The 23,037-nt window shown below is 43.6% G+C and overlaps 1 protein-coding gene across 1 annotated transcript in view; it reads right to left on the bottom strand.

Moving 5' to 3' along the window:
- Window positions 1-23,037, bottom strand: part of RBFOX1 (RNA binding fox-1 homolog 1) — a 2,532,432-nt gene that overhangs the window by 1,858,303 nt on the left and 651,092 nt on the right. The window contains 1 exon segment of the mRNA XM_032257864.1: window positions 22,747-22,779. Coding sequence (XP_032113755.1) covers window positions 22,747-22,779 — 33 coding nt within the window.

Below are 23,037 nucleotides of genomic sequence, written 5' to 3'. Positions count from 1 at the left end.
GCATCTCTGTCAGGATTTGATCAAAACATTAATTCCTCATAGACGCCTTCCCCCACCCCAGGACAAGGTGAGATCCCTCTGGCATGCGCTGCCAGGGACCGGTGCGTCTCCACACTGGCTCTGGTTACTTGTCACCAGTGTATGAGGACATGTGTCGAGTTTGTGAGTCTTGCATCTTTAGTGCCCGGAAGTCTGTCTGGCACAGAGTGGGTGCTTAATACATCCAAATGAATATCAATCATTCTATTATAAAGGTACATGCATGCATATGTTCATTACAGCACTATTTCACGATAGCAAAGACATGGAATGAAGCCAAAGGCCCATCAGTGATAGACTGGATAAAGAAAATATACACATAGACACCATGAAATATTATGCAGCCATAAAACCAAATGAGAGCATGTCTTTTACAGGGACACGGATGGAACTGGAAGCTGTTATTCTCTGCAAACTAATGCAGTAACAGAAAACCAGACACCACGTGTTCTCACTTATAAGTGGGATCTGAATGATGAGAACACACTGGCGGGGGAACGACACACACCAGGGGAGAGTGGGGGGAGGGAGAGCGTCAGGAAGAATAGCTAATGGATGCTGGGCTTATTACCTAGGTGATGGGTTGCTCTGTCCAGCAAGCCACGATGACACACGTTTACAAGCCTGCACATCCTACACATGTATCTTGCAACTTATCAGTCGAAGAAAAATAAGATAAAATGTTGAATCAATAAATGATGACATAATGACACTTTATTGAAGGGTGTGTGGTGATCAACATACTAATCGGCCAAATATTGACCAATCTTATTTACTACTCCCAACAAAGAGACCTGCCCAGCCCAAAGCACAGGATAAAGAGACCCTCCCAGTGCCTGGGAAGGTTCATGAAGCTGAACTTGTCACTATCCCCAGTGTCTAGATAGGGCTGTGTATGTGCTGTTATTTATCCATTCATTCAGGTTTCTTTTAATTCAACAACTATTTGACTGTTTGCCAACTACGGGTTCAGTGTTGGAGCCTGGAACACAGGGCATTATGAGATTTAGACTCGGTCAGGCGTGGTGGCTCACACTTATAATCCCAGCACTGTGGGAGGCCGAGGTGGGTGGATCATGAGGTCAAGAGATCGAGACCATCCCGGACAACATGGTGAAACCCTGTCTCTACTAAAAACACAAAAATTAGCTGGGCATGGTGGTATGAGCCTGTAGTCCCAGCTACTCAAAAGGCTGAGGCAGGAGAATTGCTTGAACCCAGGAGGTGGAGGTTGCAGTGAGTCGAGATCACGCCATTGCACTCCAGCTTGGGTAACAAGAGTGGAACTCCGTCTCAAAAAAAAAAAGAGATTTAGACTCTCAGAGAACAATTGTGGAATAAAACACTTTTAAGCAATAAATAAAATAATTGTACATTGTGATAAGTCATTAAGAAAAAAGCTTTGTAGACTAAAGGAAGATGTTCACTTTGGGATGGATAATGAGAGGAGGCATCTGGAGAAAAGGAGGCCCACGGCCGCGTGCAGTGGCTCACACCTGTAATCCCAGCACTTTGGAAGGCCAAGGCAGGTGGATCATAAGGTCAGCAGATCAAGACCATCCTGACTAACATGGCAAAACGCTGTTACTACTAAAATACAAAAAATTAGCCAGGCGCAGTGGCATGCGCCTGTAGTCCCATCTTGGGAGGCAGAGGTAGGGGAATTGCTTGAACCTGGGAGGCGGAGTTTGCAGTGAGTCGAGATCATGCCACTGTACTCCAGCCCGGCGGCGACAGAGTGAGACTTCATCTCAAAAATTTTTTAAACAGGGTGGCCCACAGGAAGAAGAGGAGCTCGCCAAGTGGGAAGCCAATTAGGGACCGTTCCAGGCAGAGGAAACAAACCGTGCAGAGGTCCTGGGGCAGGAGAAACTTGGCACACCCCAGGGTCTGAGAAAGTCACGAAGGCGGGGAATGAACAAGTGGAAAGTGGCCTGAGAGGAGGGTGGTGAGGCCAACAGGAATACAGTCTTGCAGGAAGGCAGTCTTGCAGGACCTTGCTTGTCCTGGAGAAGTTTCTAACGTGTGTGCATGCGGTGTTTGTTGTTCAGAACACCGGAAATCTTCATGCCATCATTTTATATGGTATCCCTCAAATTTTGCTGTAACTCAGTAACTATGCAAAAAAAATCTCTCCCAAGAAGATCGCAAACAACTGAGACTTCAAAGAATTCTGGCACAACCTTTCAGTTGCTTGGTCAGGCTCCTTGGGTAAACCACTTCTTTCCCGGGTCCTACATTTTCACTTGTTAAAAAAACAGGAGAGAGCAGACCAGGTATAGTAACTCACATCTGCAATCTCAGTACTTTCAGAGGTCGAGGCAGGTGGATCACTTGAGGTCAGGAGTTCAACACCAGCCTGGCCAACACGGTGAAACCCTGTCTCTACTAAAAAAAAAATACAAAAATAATCCAGGCATGTTGGCAGGTACCTGCAATCCCAGCTACTCAGGAGGCTGAGGCAGGAGATTTGCTTGAATCCTGCAGGTGGAGGCTGCGCTGAGCTGAGATGATGCCACTGCATTCCAGCCTGGGCAACATATCAAGGCTCTGTCTCACAAAACACAAAAACAAACAAAACAGGAGAGAGAAATACAAGGTAGAAGGAAGTTCACCGAAGGCAGTACTATGGTTTTTGGAGCATCTGGAGAAAAGCTGGATCATTTCCAGTTGCACTCACTGGGCCTGCTGTGGTGTCCAGGGTCAGGTACCAGGAATGCTGGCTGTGCCGCCATGCATGGGGGACTCCTGAAAACAATGAATCCCTGAGTGGGGTCATCTCTAAAGTCCTCTTAGGACTCCCATTATCCATAACAGTAAATCAAGTTACTCCTCACCTTTTTTCTCCAGAGTACATTTGCCAAACGTCTAGAAACATTTTTGGTTGTCACAACCTGGGGAGAGGGGATGCTACTGACATGAGTAGAGGCTGGGGACGATGGTAAACATCCTGCAATACACAGGACAGCTTCCTATAATAACCAGCTGGCCCAGAATGTCAACAGTGCTGAAGGTAAGAATTTGTGCTCATTGGACAGCTCACTTGTCCAATGTAACTGTATTAGTCCAGGAGAACAAATGGTCATAGGACTGACTGAATGAATGAGTGAACGGATGATTGCCAGCTAATTTCTGTATTTTTAGTAGAGACGGGGTTTCACCATGTTGGCCAGGTGGGTCTCAAACTCCTGATCCCAGGTGATCCACCAGCTTCAGCCTCCCAAAGTGCTGGGATTACAGGTGTAAGTCATCGCACCCAGCCAAAGAGACGATTTGAATAATAAGTCATCCTCCAGCTCTAGGCCAGTGGTATTCGCTCACATAAGATAACCAAATGTCAGTTATTTCTATTTTAATTAAAATAGCCATTGAGAAGCTGAATGATCCATGGAGAAATGTCGTCCACAATTTCAGAAGAATTCATCAGCCAAAGTTATTTCTGGCTATTTCTACAGAACTCCTCTTGTGATTATTATTGTTTTTTGAGACAGAGTCTGGCTCTGTTGCCAGGATGGGGTGCAGGGGTGCGATCTCAGCTCACTGCAACCTCCACCTCCTGGGTTCAAGCGAATCTTTTGCCTCAGCCTCCCTAGTAGTTGGAACTATAGGAGTGCACCACTATGCCCAACTAATTTTTGTATTTTTATTAGAGATGGGGTTTCACCAAGTTGGCCAGGATGGTCTCAATCTCTTGAACTCATGATCCACCCTTTTTAAAGCCTCATTTTCCTTGGTACTGGGCTAAGTACTTTACATGTATTAATTTATTTAATCCTTATAACCACTCATCATCTCTGTTTTACAGTGAGGTAAGACGGATACAGACACAACAGCTCACTTGTCCAATGTAACTGTATTAGTCCATTTTTGCAATGCTATAAGGAAATACCGGAAACTGGGTAATTTTTTGAAGAAAACAGGTTTAATTGACTCGCAGTTTCACAAGCTGTAGACAAAGTAGGGCTGGGAGGCCTCAGGAAGCTTACAATCACAGCAGAAGGTGAAGGGGAACAGGCACATTTGATACGGCAGAGCAGGAGGGAGAAAGAGTGAAGGGAGAGGTGCTACCCATGTTTAAACAAGTAGATCTCACGAGAACTCACTGTCATGAGAACGGCAAGGGGGAAATCCACCTGCATAATGCAGTCACCTCCCATCTGGACCCTCCTCCAGCATCGAGGATTACAATTCAACATGAGATTTGGGTGGGGACACAGAGCCGACTCACATCAGTAACCCAGTTAGTGTGTGGAAAAGTTCAGCACAGGAGGACCTGGCTGCATCAGAGCACCTGGTCCGAAGGAGATGCCCATCGAAGGTCTGTCCATGGACAAATAAGTAAGAAAATCACTTCCTGCCTCCAAACTTGATGAGTAAGTAGCATGTATTTCTTTATGTTGGCGTCCATACAAGTCTCCCTGGGAAACATTAGTGCAGGGGAAATTCTGAAAGGGAACATAGAGCAGACAGCTCCAATCAAGCCAGGGGCCTTCAGAGACCATTAGCCATGTCCCAAACACTCTACCCATCACTTTGAGGAAGAAAAGGAGATTCTGAAAAAGAGCAAAATGCGTCTGTAAACCCTCTGACTCCATTCCCTAAGCACAGGTTGCAGAAGTCCACATTTCAGCTAATATGCTTTTTGATGCTTTTTTTAACCTTGCAAGTTGCTATTTTACTAGCAGCTTCCTTTGGGGGCCTCAGATGGCAGACTGGATGATTTAAGGGGAAAAAATGCAGTTGTATTTGAGTTTTTTTTTTAAACCCTCCAGGAGCCTAACGTGACATTCTGGGTAAGAACACAGCATTACATTGACGCGTATGACATCTCCCTTAATGATGTATGAAATCTCTTTATGATGGCAGATCACTGAGGAGGCGTTGAGAAACCTAGCAGAAAACCTGAAACAGCCTGGTAAACTGTGGCTGCCACCCTTATCCTAGAAGTGAGAAAGGTTAAGAGGTCTGGAAGCTTCTCCATTTGGAGAATACTCATCCAGGAGAGACCCAAAGACCATCTGGCCGCAGAGACCAGGCGTTACAAAATAGGGCATCATTTACATGCAAGCTCCAAAGCCATTGGTTCTAAGTTCCCCCACCTCTGAGCCCAAATTAGGTATCCCCACAGCACCACCAGCTCTTTCCTGGAGAGTCCAAAGGGACTCTGGGTACACCAGAAAATGCAAAATTGGAGAAAGATGCTCCAAGCTCATTCCACACTTTGCCTCCAAGCATCAAAGCCCCTCAGGGAGTCTCTTGGGAACACCTTCTGGACCTTACTTATCATCTATGCCATCTACCCACCATGATAACTGCTTCTCCTTCCTCCACCTGTTAGAACTCCAATTTACAGATAAGGCAACTGTGGCACAGATAAATTAAGAAACTTGCCTAGGAATCCGATTTATTCAACTCTAAAATGGAACAAGAGAGCATGAGGATGAGCAATCCATGGGAAAGACTTATGGGCTACACTTGAAAAAGTCATACATCACTCTGCCCACCTTTCATTGGGCAGAACTCAGTCACATGGTCTCATCAACTGTAAGGGAGGCTGGGAAATGTAGTCTAGCTGTGTAACCCAGTGGGGAGAGAAACAAGCATTTTGGTGAACTCAGAGCTGTCTCTACCACAGGTGCCAGGCAAAGCCCTGGAGACCTTAAATTAGTCTAGGAAGCCAGACTCGAAAGCACACTATCATTTTGTAATCACCCGCCTTATCCACTCCAGAGTTACAATGAAAAAAAAGAAAAAAAGTTCTCAAATATCTCACTGGACAAAACTCTGCTGGGGAGGCATGAAGGGGAAAGTTACCTAAGGGGAGTAATGTGGGATGCTGCTTAAATGTAAAATTGAGGTATTGTTTACTGACAACTTGCTATGCGCCAGGCACTGTGACCCATGATGTAATTAATAGCTGCTCTCATTGAATCCTCACCCTGATAACATTAGGTAGTGACAGCGATTATCTGCATCTTTAAGATGAGAAGTTGAAATGTTGAGAGGCGGTATAAGAAGACATGAGAGAACCAGAAATCACACCCAGGTCAATGGGATCTTACAGTACAGGTGCTTACCTCATTGGCTTTTACTGATCTACCCTCATTTCTTCCCATCAGAAAGATAATGTGTTGTCCCTGAAGGCAGAAATATCAGAATTCCTACCTTCTCATCCTGTTATTTAAACCACAGCATTAGCTCACTGGGAAAAGAAACTGTTTTCATAAAATATTCAGAATGTGAAGCATAAAAAAAAAACCAAATCTACTCACAGGAATGTTGCTGATCAGAGTGATTTTTTAAAAAAATCACAGTTTAGCTGCTTTTAAGTCTTGTGTTCTACTCAGATCAAGCAAGAAAGAATTGTTAGCTGAAGACACCATGCTTATCAGACAGAGCCTCAAGCATGCTCTCAGCCCTGGGCAAAAAGCCTTCAAAATCCAAAAGTAGACAGATGTGTGATCAAATTCTTCACTCGAAACAATTAGCAGAGTCCAACATTGGGACCGTGGGTGTTTGCCACCCATATTTGGGACTGTAGTTTCCTCTGAGACAGCTTACTTGCCAATATGGTAAGATGGAATGTTAAGAGACGAATAGTTATGAGGCAGTTACCAAGTAGCTTTGTTTCATAATTGGAGAATTTCAGAAGAGCGTTATCAGGGACAGGATTGTATTTTTGTTGTTATTGTTTATTCCTTTGTTTTTTCTTTTGGGGTAAGAGAGATGTTTCTAATTCTAACACACATACATTTTAAAAATACATCTGAAATATAAATGTGTTTTAAAATCAACACGTACATTTAATGTTGTGTTGCTTTTGTTCCACATCCTCTCCTCCTGCAAAACTTAATTATTATTAAAGCAAAGCTGAGATTTATAACCCCTGATATCTAAGAATGGAGAGAATATAACATACAGTACTATACAATACATGATTCAAGTACCCACTTCTCTCGCCCTGTGCCAATAAGCTGGCTGCTTGTACAGGCTTTGAACAAGAGATCCTGAAGGCAGGGTCTGGATTATTTAAATTAAAAACACAAACCAAACTAAAGACAAGAAAATGCCAACAACAACATTCCTTTAAAAAAGAATAGACTGCATTTTAAATATTCATTTAAATATGCAGTAACACACTACTATACATTTTTGTCTGTTTTCTCTTTGATGATATTTCATCTGCAGACTCTCCAGGGCTTATAAAAATATACCCAGAGTCCACATCTCCAAAGCATGAGATTTTTCACATTCTCTAATTTGCAGTAATGTATTTGTGTCAAATTCCATCTTCAAGCCGCCCAGGGACAACACTGGCATGTGGTGCCTCTGCTGCAGAAACTAACATTTCAGTCCAGCCAGGCACCATGGGAGCCTGAGGAGTAGGGTGTGAGCTTGGCTACTGTGAGAGTGTCTCCTCCAATGTTGAACCGCTAGTCTCACTCTTGCTGTGGATGGGGTTTCACCACAAATCATGAGCTCTCCAGGTTTGCTCTGTGCCTGTGGTAGAGACAGCTCTGAGTTCACCAAAGCTTGTTTCTCCCCCTTGGGTACACAGCTGGACTACATTTCCCAAGATTCCTAGCAGTTTATGAGACCACATGACTGAGTTCTGGCCAATGGGAGGTGGGCAGAAGTAATATATGACTTTTCCAGGTGTTGTCCATAAATCTTTCCCATGAATTGCTCATCCACAGACTTTCTTGTTCCATCTTTTAGTTGAATGAAGCCAACTCTAAGGCAAGTTACTTAAGGTAATTGTGCCTCAGTTGCACAATCTGTAAAACTGGAGTTAAAAATTCACTTCTGCCTCTGGAATAGCTACCAGGAACAGTGAACAAAGTGAAAAACAAAGCAGTAGAGCTTAGTGGTTACCTTCACAGTGTGTGGAAGCAGGATGACTGAATTTAAAGGTTGGCATTGTAGTCATGACTTTGGACAATTTACTTAATCTCTCTGAACCTAGTTCTTATTCTCTAAAATGTAAATAACTAATACTGACCTGATAGGAATGTGGTGGGGAATAACTGAGATTAAGTATGTAAAATGCTTAGAACATAATAAGCCTGGCACCTAGGGAGTGCTAAATAAGTCTTAGCTGCTGCTGTTACTACTGCTGCTACCACTGCTATTAAAATAATTATTATTATTTTAGTATCTTAAATGTGCTTAGAAGAGTGCCTGGTGCATAAGGTAAGTATTTATAAATGATAGCTATCATTATTACTTTCTGCAAAATACACATAACACTAGAATCTACCAGAATTAAGTGAAATAGTGGGTATGAAGTCTTACTATATATAGTACCTAGCACTGGGGGAAAAATTTTTGCATTTAGTAACCCCTGATCCTTTTTTAAAATAACTTTTTTGAGATGGAGTCTCACTCTGTGACCCAGGCTACAGTGCAGTGGTGCAATCTTGACTCACTTCAGCCTCTGCCTCCCAGGTTCAAGTGATTCTCCCACATCAGCCTCCCAAGTAGCTGGGATTACAAGCATGTGACACCACACCCAGCTGACTTTTGTATTTTTGGTAGAGACAGGGTTTCATCATGTTGGCCAGGCTGGTCTCAAACCCCTGACCTCAAGTGATCCACCTGCCTCAGCCTCCCAAAGTGCTGGGATTACAGGTGTGAGTCACCTCACCTAGACCCCTGATCCTCTTAAATGCCACATGTGCTGCACTGGAAAAGAAGAAGCCGTGGGTCAAGACCAGGAACTGGGCAGAGATGACATCATTACCACAAGGTGGTAGATACCAAGTGAATACATGCAACAAAATCAAACAGCATTTGAGCTTGAATTCATCCAGTTCTAGGCTTTTACCCAACTAGAATCATAAGACAGTCCAGGGCCAAGATGGACAAGATTCTTCACTGGGGATCCAAGATTCTGCAGGGGTCCCTAGATAGAACACAGTGAGTCCATGAACTTGGATAGGAGAAACATAAAACTTAATTTCCACTAGCCTCTAACAAATCTAGCATTCTCTTTAATTATAAAGATAAGCCGCAATATTCCAGTAGTATCACCAGTACCTGTGAATTTGTCACCATGAGAAATCACAGATAATTTACTCACATTACCTTATAATCGTTACAGATATCTCAAAATATCATAATGCTTATCGCTACTTCCAAATTACTGTAATTACTAGACTTGCTTGCTTCACGTGTTAATAAAGAAAGCAAAGATTTGACTAAATCACAATTTAATAAGTGTATTTCAATATAAATAGTTTCCTTTGTGATTCTAAGGAATTTTTGTATTGTGTATTTGAAATCTTTATTCTGCAAAGAGGCCCGTAGCTCTCCCCAGATGTCCAAGAGGGTCATGAAACAGAAGAAGTTAAGGGACCTCAGTCTAGGGTCTGCAGAAAATCCTCAATTCCATATACACACAGAAACTAGGTCCAGAGTCCAGATGCCTGTCAACAACTACTAAAGTGTCTTTAACTGTGGCAAGTCCTTAACCTCCTGCACCCTCTTATAATGCATCTTCAAAAAAGAGCTACTATTCTTCTCAAATCTTTCATAGGATTATTATAGGATTCAAATAGGATGAAGAATGTGAATCTGCTGGCTGAAAGTAACAGATTCTGCACAAACTTGACCATCATTCATTTCATCCCTTGGAGGCTTCATAGATCCTTGTCCTCTGGGTCTTCGTGGCTATTCTCTAAGTGTTGCCTCCAGCCCTTTCTACTACAACGCTACCAAAGGAAATCTGTCAAGAACCTTGGGAGGCCAAAAGCCAGTAGAGGCACTGGAGTCAGATTTTGTGTTGAATCCTGGCTGCACCCCTTACTAACTGTGCGATCGCTGACGAATACTTTTAGCCCTCCGAGCCTCCGCTTCCTCTTGTTTAGAACGGAAAGAATGACAATGTAATGACATGAATGGAACAAAGTGCATAACAGAGTGTCCAGCAAGCAACCCCAGTGCAGGAGTCAGTGAAGATCAGAACTGAGATGAGAATAGAGTGCTTGCCATCATCACTGTACAGGCATCACTGGCACACCGCGGCAGGCAATTAATTCCTACGGACTATCCATGTGCTCCTCACCTTCTCAGGCCTCTTGTCACAGGTGCCCTGGGATATGTTCTAGCTGGTGGACTGTGAGCAGAAGGGATGTGTGCCATCTCTGTGCTAAGGCTATGAAAAGCTGAAGGGAGAGTCCCCATTTCCTTTCTTCCCCTCCAGAGTGATAGTGGAGGTGTGCATTGACCCAGAGAAGCCACAAAACAGAAGTATCCTGTATTGTTAGATCAACAGATGGAGAGAGCCACCCTAGAGAGTCTGCCAGCTCTCATCAGGGACAGCATGGGTGAGAAATAAGCCTCTGTTGGGAAGTCCATCAAGATTTCACAGTTAACTTGTTACTTAGTGTAGCTTAGCCTCTCATGACTAACATATGAATTAAGAAAATTGGTCAGGCATGGTGGCTCACGGATGTAATCCAGCACTTTGGGAGGCCAAAACAGGTGGATCACCTGAGGTCAGAAGTTCAAGACCAGCCCGGCCAACATGGTGAAACCCCATCTCTACTAAAAATACAAAAATTAGCCAGGTGTGGTGGTGCACACCTGTAATCCCAGTTACTCAAGAGCCTGACGCAAACAAATCATGTGAACCTGGGAGGTAGAGGTTGCAGTGAGCCGAGATCTCACCTCTGCACTCTACAGCCTGAGCGACAGAGCAATACTCTGTCTCCAAAAAAAAAAAAGAAAGAAAAAAGAAAGGAAGCAGATAACACCCTCAAATGATACCAGTGGCTAGACAGCCCATGAGACAAGCCTAGAATTCACGACCTTCCTCTAGGACAAGAGCATACAATCCATTTGCAAGATCTGGAAAGAACCTAGTCCAAAGGTGATCCAAGGAGCTTCTCCCTCCAGCTTCCACTTACCATCTGAAACCTCTGCTGTCCTAGCACAGCATTTGCTCTTTGGAACTCAGGAAGCCTTCTTGAGATGCTGCATTTGTAGCCCGTCCCCATTAGCTACACCACTAACATGCTGTTTCCATACAGCATTCTCTCCCCTTCTTTGCAAAGGTGCAGCAGCTCTGAGCATCACAAGGAGTTCCCAATATCTACTTGGCTGCTGAGCGGTAAGGAGGGGGCTGTGGGACCAGAATTCTTGCCTGTGCTGCTGCTGAAGACAGTACCGGGGCAAAGTAGAAAACCTAACTAACACATTTCAAATTAACATGTAAAACGCGTCAGATGTTTGAGTATTAATTAATATTTTTGCGAACCAATTACATTAGAATGACAAGGCCACGAAGACACTAAAAGAGTTTACTGATTTTTTTCCCCTCCTCCTATTTTAAATGGCTGTCTGGATTACCACTTTATTTAATTTTTCGTTTTTTTAATTTACCAGAAACGATCTAAACACCATACCATTTCACAGCTATCATCATTTATTCATAGCTCAATAGAGGAAGCCGGAATAGCAATAACTCTTTCTTTTCACCCCCCTAATTGTCATTCTGGTGAGATAAGTGGGATATCAGCCCCGAGTCAAGCTACATGAGTGCCGGGAATCAGGCACAGTCACGAAGTTTCTCCAAAGTGTGTTAGCATCATTTATCATGAGAAGTTTGTGTTGAGCAACGTAGACTTTAACCCAAGGGGGTTTTCAAGCCTGCTCCCCCCATCTTTGTTGGACTGCTGGTTCAGAAGGCAAACGGCACAGAATCAAATACGAACTTTGCTTACTAGCCATACGGCCTGGGGTGGGTCCCCTAAACTCTTCTGAGCTTTGTTTTCTCATCTGCTAAATGCAGTCTAATTAATACTCATTTTCCTAAGTTCACTGGAAGGAATAAAAGAGGTAATTGATATACAATACTTCACTCAGTGCCCAGCATACAGTGAGCATTAATAAATGTTGGCTGTTCTCACTGCTGCCCCTGTAACCACCACTACCATCACTGTTATCATGACCATCACCATGATCAAGAGTCACCTTCACTGCTCTTCATCCACATGTCCAGCTGATTTCCCAGGTGTTCCCTCCTGCCCTACCCCTTTACCCATACACACAGTTGATCCAAAGCAATCTCTTTGCTGTTTATCACACCTGCTTTCAGATGACTAAAATATGTCATGGAGTGCGGTGTCTGTGTATGACCTCCAATGCCTCTTACTGGTTCTAGAGCAAGAGTGAGGTAGGAGGTAGGACTCAACTCTGGAGGTGGAGCTCAGACACGGGACCAAATTGAGGACTAGCTAAAACACAGATGGGGCAGAAGCAGCTTTCCATAAGACATGCCCACCAGTGTGCCATGTCAGTTTACCATCACCATGGCAACACCCAGGAGTTACTGCCCTTTCCATGGCAACAACCCGAGGACCCAGAAGTTACTACCCTATTTCTAAATATTTCTGCATAATCCACCCCTTAATTTGCATGTAAGTAAAAGTGGATCTAAATATGACGGCACAACTGCCTGAGTTGCTACTCCGGGCACACACTCTTCAGGGTAGCCCTGCTCAGGAAGGAGCGGTCCCTCTGCTGCTGCTGTACGCTGGTGCTTCAGTAAAAGCTGCTGTTGAACACCACTGCTTGCCCTTGAACTATTTCCTGGGCAAAGCCAGGAACCCTCTTGGGCTAAGGCCTAATTTTGGGGCTCGCCTGCCCTGCATCCAGTGCCTGTGGGTAAATGGGAAAGGAAGACCCATCTTATCTGAAGCTAGGCTTCCTGGGAGAGCTGAACATCCCCCTCCAGGTACTCACTCTCCTCCTTGAACCCACTTCTTTTACAGCTTAGCTAAACGCGTCTGTTCACCAATCAGTGTATTTTCATAGATCACAGGCTCCTTGAGAGGAGAAAAAGTGTTTCATTCATTTTAAGTTACCAGGGTCTAAAAGAGTGGCTATCACACATTTGTTGCTCCTTAAAGCTCGCTGAATAAATGCATGACCCCTCCAAAGAAGTCCATCTGCTAATCAACACGTAGTTTGCTTCATTCTAGAACCCCTGAGCCCAGCCTGGGGAGTAGCCAGCATCTCTCTTCCCTTCCCCTGAACAGAATCAGTACTTTTTTTATTCTCTTAGGAGGGAGCACAGGACCCTACATGGATCTCCTCCTTCTTATCTGAACATTTATGCAACTTTGCCCTTGGCTTGGGGTTTCTACAATCAACCAATTTAACTCCCCACATTCTAGACTGATTCTGAACATCCCAGCACTTCCCTTTAAGTGTTGCATCTCCAAGCCTTCCCCCATATCCTCCATGAAAGCTCCACCACTGTGGCTGAGTCCGTCTCTCCTTTTGCCATTGACAAAGCATGGTGAATCCTCGGAATTATGTAATGTTACAGACTATGACAGGCTGGAGCCTCTGCTGTTCTGTCTAATTTGGTGCACAGAGTCTGAGAGCTGGAGTGAAGTATGAGCCTGGGAGCACATCTTTTGATCTTAAGCAGTCAGAAGGTTGGAATGTATAATGCTATGGAAATAAATGGTGTCAAAACTGTAGGAAATAATATATGGTTGTGGGAATGGGTTTTGTGATCACAGAGCACTCACAAAATCTTAAAACAGGCAGTCAAGCAGCTGGTTGAGCTGTAGCAAAGGAAGCCTTGGAAGATGAGATAATTTAGATGAGGAGAGATGAGATTTTTCTCCCCGGGGTTAAAAGACTGAGTCTTTGCCTCTAAGAGACTGGAGGTGACTCCTGACTTCACTTTCCAGGCACCCCAGCTTGTTTGAGGGTCTAACAGTCTTGGGTGTCTCAATTTCCCTCTGATTACATTTGTGACTTATTTTGTTAACCATGTTAAGCCTCAGTTTGCTCATCTGTAACATAGAAAAAATGACAGTACTCGCTTCATAGGGTTATTGTGAGGATAAAATCACATAAGATGAGATATGCAGAATGACTTGCAGAGTGCTTGGCTGGCGCAGACTCAGGGGCGAATTAAAAGGTAGCTTTCTTCCCATTTGGTTGTTTTTATTCATTAACACCCACTGCAATGTAAAAATGGTAGGATCCTTCTAATTCATTCCCCAAACCTCACAGCAACAGAAACCCAGTCTTAATAGAAGAAGCAGATAAATTTTACAACTGTTCACTTTTCCAGAGACCCTTAATCAATTTTTACAGAGCAGGATGCTTCTGAAAGACTCTTTTTTTAATTAATTAATTAATTAATTAATTTTTATTTTTTTATTTGTTTTTTTCCCATTTATTTATTTTATTGCATTTTAGGTTTTGGGGTACATGTGAAGAACATGCAAGATTGTTGCATAGGTACACACGTGGCAGTGTGATTTGCTGCCTTCCTCCCCATTACCTACATCTGGCATCTCTCCCCTTGCTATCTCTCCCCACCCCCCACCATCCCTCCCCTATTTCCCCCCAACGGACCCCAGTGTGTAGCGCTCCCCTCCCTGTGTCCATGTGTTCTCATTGTTCAACACCCGCCTATGAGTGAGAACATGTGGTGTTTGATCTTCTGCTTTTATGTCAGTTTGCTGAGAACGATGGTTTCCAGGTTCATCCATGTCCCTACAAAGGACACAAACTCATCGTTTTTGATGGCTTCCATGCAGTTCAGAGGCTAGGGACTGGTTCTAATTGATACTTCCGCTATTTCCTATTGTAGCTTAGAATGAGTCACCAAGTACACTAACAAAAGTAACCACTACAAAAACTAGCATGTATTATAGACTACTTATGCACCAAATAATATGCTGATTGCCTTCTGTAAGCTACAGCCTGCCTTGCAACTTCTCAGAATCAGCCATAAGGTTCTTTCTTTCATTGTCCTCATGCTATGGAGCAGACAAACAAGGGAAACAAAGGTTAATTCACTTGCCCGCGTTTCACCACTCATTGGGATTAGAGATAAAAAATGACAGTCGTGCTATTCCTAGTGGGAAAAGCCTAGGTGTTGCAGTCAGACAAACCCGGTTCAGACATGGGTCCCACTATTCTCAAGTCAGTCTGGCCAACCTACATCACTCCTCTGCATCTCCGTTTCTTTGTTACATGGAGACATTCACACTCATTTCAAAGACTGCTGTAAAGATAATGCAGTGCTTGGGACTCCATACACATGCGGCACACGACGGCTGCAATTACCAAAGCCTCTGCTGCTATTGCTCTGAGAAGGTTCTTGCTCACCTCCCAGCTAAGTGCTTCCAGATGTCAGTTTTCTGGTTAATCAGCCTCTCACCAGCATCTCCTATCAGCTGTTTCTTCTCTCTGCTTATTTTTTCCCTCTAACCTCCAATTCTGCCTCTATCCTCCATTCATTCATTCATGTATTTATTTATGGGAGACAGGGCCTTGCTCTGTCACCCAGGCTGAGGTCCAGTGGTACAATCATAGCTCACTGCAGCCTCAAACTCCTGGGTCCCAAGTGAGCCTCCCGTCTCAACCTCCTGAGCAGCCAGGATTACAGGTGTGCACCATAATGCCTGGCTAACTTCTCAAATTTTCTGTAGAGAGAGAGTCTTGCTACATTGCCCAAGCTGGTCTCAAACTCCCGGCTCAAGTGATTCTCCTGGTTCCACCTCCTCGAGTGCTGGGATTACAGGCATGAGCCGCTGCGCCCAGCTGCTCTCCTTATTACTCAGCACATATATTTCCCTCTGCTATTCACTGGGAAAATGAAGGCTACCAGGAATAACCTCTTTCAATTTCTCTTTCTTCTCCTTCAAAATTTATCCACATTTACTCTCCATCGTTTTTTCCTTCAGTGTCACAGAGGAAAAAAAATGCTTCTTGTCAGTTCCATCAGTACCACAGCTACCTGCTGCTAGACAATGATGAGCAAAAGACAACACCCTCAAGAACACTCAGATCACCTTTCAATGCGTAAATCCCTGTCTGTGCTCCAATCCCTACCATCGCATCCTCTGAGGCCCGTTCTCCAAGCCTACTGTATACCCAAGCCTCTGCCACCTTCAAAACTTCTTCCCAAATTCTGTCTTTCCTTCAAGCCAGAGGACCATGGATCCCTTGGATCACACTGGCAGCTTTGAACAGCTGGGCTCTAGTGTGGCCCCTGTGTCTTCTCCTTCCATTTACTCTTAAGCCAACCATGATGGAAAGGCTGTTGTTGAGGACCTTGATGATTGCATGATTGCCAAACTCAGTGCAATGGCTCCTGACCCTACTTCCTGGAGTCCTTTGAATTATCCAAGGCCCCTACCTCTCTCTTGTAATCATCTTACTCTTTGATTTCCATGAGGCTACCTGGCCTTGGTTCTTCTGCGTCCCTTCTGATTGCATCATCTTTCTCCACTGTTTTCTCCACTGTTATTTTTCTGAGCAGGCAACTTTTTTCCCCATCTCTGCCTTTTCTCATGCTCTTGACTTTTCCTTATCTGATGACAACCTAACCCATCCTTTCGAAGCTCCAGTCTGCATACTGGAGAAGCCTCTATAAATATCCCTACCCTATCCAGTCTCATTTTTGTTTGACCCGAGATCCAGAACTTACCAAATAGGGAGGGAGCCTTATGGGGACAGGGTTGCTCTAATGAGAACCTCAGTCCTCATGAGCCAAGTGATACTATACCATTTATTCTATAATGCTATATTGAACCATCAGTTCTTTGAGGGGACAACAGTGTGTCAATTCTGTACATGTATTCCCTGGCCAAGGCTTGTGCCTAGACTATATAATAGATTGTCACTTAAATGTTAAAGGACTTACAAAACACCAACCATATCTCCAGCTGAGAATTCTGGGTCCTTTAATTAAGACCACATGATTTTTTAGAGTTCTTTGCATATTCTTCGGTGCTGGCTTCAAGGACGGAGATGACTATCAAAGCATGATTGGGCAAAATTAGGCAAGGCCAAGAGTGCTCACTGGAAAGTACTGCTGATCCTCAAGTGGATCTTGTCCTTGCCGGGAGAGGAGGGCCATTAACTCCAAAGTGAATTAAGTCATAGGAGTGAAGTTCTGTCTGGTTAGGGTGGGATACAGCCGTGATGCAAAGGTAGCACAGCAAGCTTTCAAAGCCATGAGTCTCATTGCTTAACTTAATATACATATAAGTGAAAGGGGGTCTGTATGGAAGCAAAATACTAATTGTTGAACATCTGCTGTATGCCAGGCTCTGTCTTAAGCATTGTATTTTTTTTTTAAAGACAGGGTCTAGCTCTGTCTCCCAGGCTGGAGTGCAGGTGTGCCATTTGCCTCAGTTTCCACCTCCTGGGCTCAAGCAACCCTCCCACCTCAGCCTCCTGAGTAGCTGGGACTACAGGCACATGCTCACACACCCAGCAGTTTATTTTTTTGGGTAGAGATGTGGTTTTCCTTCTTATGTTGCACAGGGTGGTCTCAAACTCTTGGGCTCACGTGATCCTCCTGCCTTGGCCTCCCAAAGGGCTGGGATTACAAGAGTGAGCCACCACACCCAGCCAGGCATTGCATATTGATTATCTCATTTAAAGTTCAAACAAACCTTGTACAGTACTTCACCATTCCCATTTTGCAGAGAAAAGACTTGCTCAGCAGTTAAGCGACTTGACTACAATCACTAAACTCAAAAGCTGTGGACCCATCATTCACACCTCATCTACAAGACTCCAAAGCTCATGCTCTCTTGATGAAACAGATGAAGTGGCCCTTGTTAAATATGCTAGATTCTCAGACGGCACAGGATGGCCAGGACTGATCTGTTCACAGCCTAGGCAGCTCAGCCCCTTTCTCAAATGCACTGGTGTCTCTTCAAGCGGTTGAGAATATTTTTAATGGGCTCTGCAGTGCCCCCCCCCACTGCCCCCCCACGCCATTTATCTTCCTCAGAACCAGGCTTGGAAGGCAGGAGACATAAATGATTCCTAGGCCTAGGATAAAGTTTCCTTTTGGAAGGAAGAAAAAAAATGGTAGGAAGGAGAGTCTACCTACATTCTCCCAAGGCCACTGAGTTTGCTGTCTGTGTAGTTTGCCATTGCAATTATTTGGGATAGCAAAACTGTAATATCAATCAATCTCGGTTCGATTGCTTTGCCATGAAACAAAAGCAGGCCAATTTATCAACATCGAGGCCCTCCACTGAGTTTACACTGCCATTAAACTATCAACAGGAAATCATTAAGGTGAGGCAAGAAACCAACTGGTAAGTGAAATGATTTTTTTTTTTTCCTTCAAACATCCTCGTCTGCAACCTCCTTTGTTTGGCTGTTAGCATAGCAAACGTGGGGCTGGGTCTCAGATCTCTGTGCTAATATACAGTTGGTGGTGGAGAGAGCTCACACATGGGCACTTGCAATCCGATGGCTGCTCCCAGGTAACTTGGTTCTCTCTCAGCAGGGCAGGCTGCGTGACGATAAATAGAGGGGGAAATGTGTATGCATTTGCACGATTAAACAGGCTTAATGATTTTGAAGGGGAAGGACTCCACGAGACATACAGTAGCAACTTACGAACAAAATGGAACTATGCAGGGCCGATTAATGTGCAAATACGTGTGTGCTGAACTTGCATTCCATTCATCATGTGGACATGGAAATTGGGCCATTTATCTGTTATATTATGTATGTGACATCTTAGTTTGGTTCTTAAAGGCTGCTTGGGGACAAAGGGCCAGGTGCTTTGCGGCTAGCAGAGGGAATTTCAGATAAATTCTTCAGCTGTCATAAACATTGCTGGGCAGAATTTGGTCAGAAGATAAAGCTCTTTCCTCCACAGGGTTTTTAACATTTCTCAATAGCTCATGTGCCATCTTATTAAAACCGTGTGTGGTGCAGGGAGGGGTGGCATATGCCATGAAAATTTATTGGCACAAACAGCTTGCTGTCATGTTTTCAAAGTCCAGATTTAGCAAACGTTATTCACATATTCAGTGTCAATCTGCAGAGAGAAAGGGAACTGGCAAAGCCACTCATTCTCACTGATTATGTGGGTTTGTAATTCCTTTTTGTCTCCTTTTAACCAATGTCTCCTCCACAGGTGGGGTTTGTTCCTCTTAAATTACAACTGTTTGTCTCTGCTTAGGGCTGAGAAAAAGAAAGTCATTTGAAAAGGAAAAGGACCTCACAGAAGCACTTTCCAAGAGCCACTATTATTTACCTAACAGAACATGCCATGAATATGGATCATGCATTAAATAATGGTGATCGCCTGCTTTGATGAATTGCCATTAGAAATTCAATTAATAAAAGGTTACCTCCCTGCCGTCGTGAAAAAAAATATGATTGGGCTGCAGCAATGTTAATTCAGCCTTAGAAATGGCAGCTGGGAGGAAAAGAAAGATTAAAAAAACGGTTCCATCTGGGAAATGGGAGACTGGAATAAAAAAAAGGAAGCATGAAAGAAGGAAGGAAAACTATGTTTGATCAAAAGTGTTTCTGTACATTAAGCATCCCTACTCTCCCTAATTTCCTTCATCCCATTTCCCCTACCCTGATCAACTGACCATTCCCCCGCCCCCATCATCCTGGTTGATACTTTCTGTCTTTTCTCTTTCTCTTTCCTTCTTGCCAAGTGGCTTCTTGGCATACAAATTACATCCTGTAAGGTGCACATGTCTTAAGTGTAGAGCTCTATCAGTTTTACATGTGATGGTTACCTCTGTAAATACATCCAGATGACAGTGTTGACACTCCCATTAGGCCCCTTTCTGCCCCTACCCAGCCAACTTCTCCCACAGGTAACCATTAGTGCTACTTTTATCATAAGACAACAACCACAACAGCGTATCTGGGTGGTTCTATATATATATATATATATATACATACACACACATACATACATACACACACACACATACATACATAATATTCCATGTCCACATCTTTTATCAGAGATGAATTCTATTTATATATATAATATATAATATATATGTGTGTATATGTACATATATAAACAAAATCATAGATGACACATTCTTTTGTTCTGATATTTTTCCTATAACATTATATCACTAAGATTTATACAGGTTGTGTCATATATCTATAGATTATATTTTTTGATTGCTGTACTGTATTGCATGAAATACACTATTTATCTATTATTCTGTTAACAGACATGGTTTGTTTGCAGTGTTTGGCTCTGATAAATAAAACCTTTATGGGAATTCTTGCATGTGTTGCTTTGGTGGACTTAAGCACTTGTTTCTCTTGGGCATACAAGGAGAAGAGGAATTGTTGGATTATTAAACATTATTCCACCAATGTGGAAAGACCTCCTTTTATCAATTGGTAAAAGGGGGTTAAGAAATATCTTGTGAAGTTGAAAAGGCACAACATGTGTGAAGGTGTTTTCTTGTTGGTTGATTGTTTTAAACTGCCAAATAGGAATGGAGATGTAAGAATTTGACCCAGCAATCCCATTACTGGGTATGTACCCAAAGAACTATAAATCCTTCTACTATAAAGACACATGCACACGTATGTTCATAGCAGCCCTGTGTACAATAGCAAAGACCTGGAACCAACCCAAATGCCCATCCATGACAGAGTAGACAAAATGTGGTACATATACACCATGGAATACCACGCAGCCATAAAAAACGATGAGTTCGCGTCCTTTGTAGGGACTTGGATGAAACTGGAAACCATCATTCTCAGCAAACTGACACAAGAACAGAAAGCCAAACACCGTATGTTCTCACTCATAGGTGGGTGTTGAATAATGAGAACACGTGGACTCAGGGAGAGGAGCATCACATACTGGGGCAGTTGGGGGCGGGTAGGGGAGAGACAGTGGGAGGCGAAGGGGGGAGGGATAACATGAGGAGAAATGCCAGATATAGTATGCACCTAAAGTAAAATAAATTTAAAAAAAAAAAGAATGTGTCTGGGGTAAGGAAGAAAGACAGAAGATCATAGGAAATGCATGGATGTCTGGGCTGCTGACCACAGATAAACAGGACATACTCAGGTAGGCTCTAGAAAGCGGAATCAGCTCTTTATGACTGGCAGAGCTACTCTTCATTCAATACCCACTGCATACCAGGCCATAATCTGGTTGGTTTACATGGCATGGCACTTTGTACCCTGACAGACATGGTTATGAACTCCAGATCTATTCCTCATTAGGTGAATGGTGGTAGGAAAGTTACTCAGCTCTTCTTAAGACTTGGTTTACTCTTCTATAAAATGGGGATCATCTCAGCTATACATCACAAAATTTTTGTGAGGATTTGATATAACAATGCATATAGAGCATTTATAAACAAATGGTGCATCAGAGGCGCTACACAGCAACTGGTATTCCCATGACAGCAAACCCCCAGAGGAAACTCTCTGCAGCCTCATGGGATGCATACTGTGACTCCCATTCCAAAACGGAGGAAACTCAATTTGTGTTGTTTAATAATTCACTTGAGTGACTGGTCACAAGATCATGGGGACACATATGACAGTGGAGGCTGCTCATTTCTGCCCTATCCTTGTGTTTCCTAAATCCCTGCCTCACTAGGTATCTAAAAGCACTCACACTATGAATGCATCATAGCTCCTGGAAAACCTCAGCACATCAAGTTCCTCTATCCGAGGATGCAGACACTTTAACTGGAATGGAGACTTGTGGATACAGATCTCCCATATGTGTTTGCAGAACCCAGCGAGAATCTACCTCCATAAGCTTTATTCAATTTCATCCTGCTAACCACCATGTGATAGATCAGAGGGAGATAAAATGATCTCCACGAGGAAAGCAAAACACCACAGTTGACTACCTGAGGTTGCACTTTTTTCAATTTGAAAAATCAGACGCCGGTGATGACCTTGAGCAGAATATAAATAACTCCCACATGCTTAGTGTTCCAATAATGGAACGCTAAGCATCATTATGATGATACACAACATCACACAGAGCCCAGAGCTCCCAGGACCTGGGTCGGGGTTCTTTGCCTTACCCACACAGTGGCTTGGGAGTGAAAGTGACTGGTTCTGTAGTGGTGGGCATATTTTGCAGAAGCCCATTACCTTACAACATGCACAATTTCCGAAGGGTGGTCACCTTGCTGGTGACTTCTGACCAGTTTCATTTTTCATTCTTTACCTATGTTGTCAGCATCCACCACGATTTCTTTCCTGCCTTGGAGACTGAGTAGAAAAAGAAAAACAGGCTGGGTACAGTGGCTCATACCTGTCATCTGAGGTGGGCAGATCACTTGAGCTCGGGAGTTCGAGACCAGCTTGGTCAACATGGTAAAACACCCACTCTCTACTAAAAATACAAAAACTAGCCAAGCGTGGTGGTGCATGCCTGTAATCCCAGCTAGTCGGGAAGCTGAGGCAGGAAAATCTTTTGAACCTGGGAGGCAGAGGTTGCAGTAAGTCAAGATGGCACTACTGCACTCCAGCCTGGGCCACCGAGTGAGACTGCGTCTCAATAATAAAATGAAATGGAGAGAAAAAAAAATACAAAGAAAAAGCACAAAAGAAGGAATGGGTAAACATAATAGAGACAGTGGAGGTCTTACTGGTAGAACCAGGGTTTTGTCTGAGCTGGGCTAGAATTGAGATGTATTTATCGAGGAACAGACGCGGAAGGCACCATGCACCATCTTCACCATGCACACTCCACAAAGAGCAATGCAGTGACCTGGTCACCCCAAAACCCAGCAGCACAGAAACCACTCAACCGAAAATACACCATCCAAACCATCAGGAAATCGAACACAGAGAAATCACTGCTGGAGTGCTCATCGCATTCCATCACGAAAAAAACCCACTTTGAACTCTCTTCCAAAGGGACAGAAAAACCACATTTCCTACCTCGACTTTGCTTGTAGCCTGACTTGCCGAAACCTGCAAGTTAAAGGAAACAGAGACATTAGTATTGATTCAACAAGAAGGTAATTGGATTAATTGTCTTTTTAAAGGAACTGGCATCAATAATTTGTTATGACCCGAGGGGACAAGGCTGCAACACACACCACACACACCCACACACACACGCCTTTTCTCCCAGCAAGCACAGCAACCAGATTTGTTTATCCAGTCCTGCTAATAAGGTGAATAGGATGATTAATATTTTCAACATATTATAACAGTCTTGCCAGGAAA

This window comes from Sapajus apella, unplaced genomic scaffold, assembly GCF_009761245.1.
Source record: "Sapajus apella isolate SASKATOON/1434 unplaced genomic scaffold, GSC_monkey_1.0 scaffold99, whole genome shotgun sequence".
NCBI classification, from domain to species: domain Eukaryota; kingdom Metazoa; phylum Chordata; class Mammalia; order Primates; family Cebidae; genus Sapajus; species Sapajus apella.
This window is presented reverse-complemented; position numbering and strand designations above follow the sequence as displayed.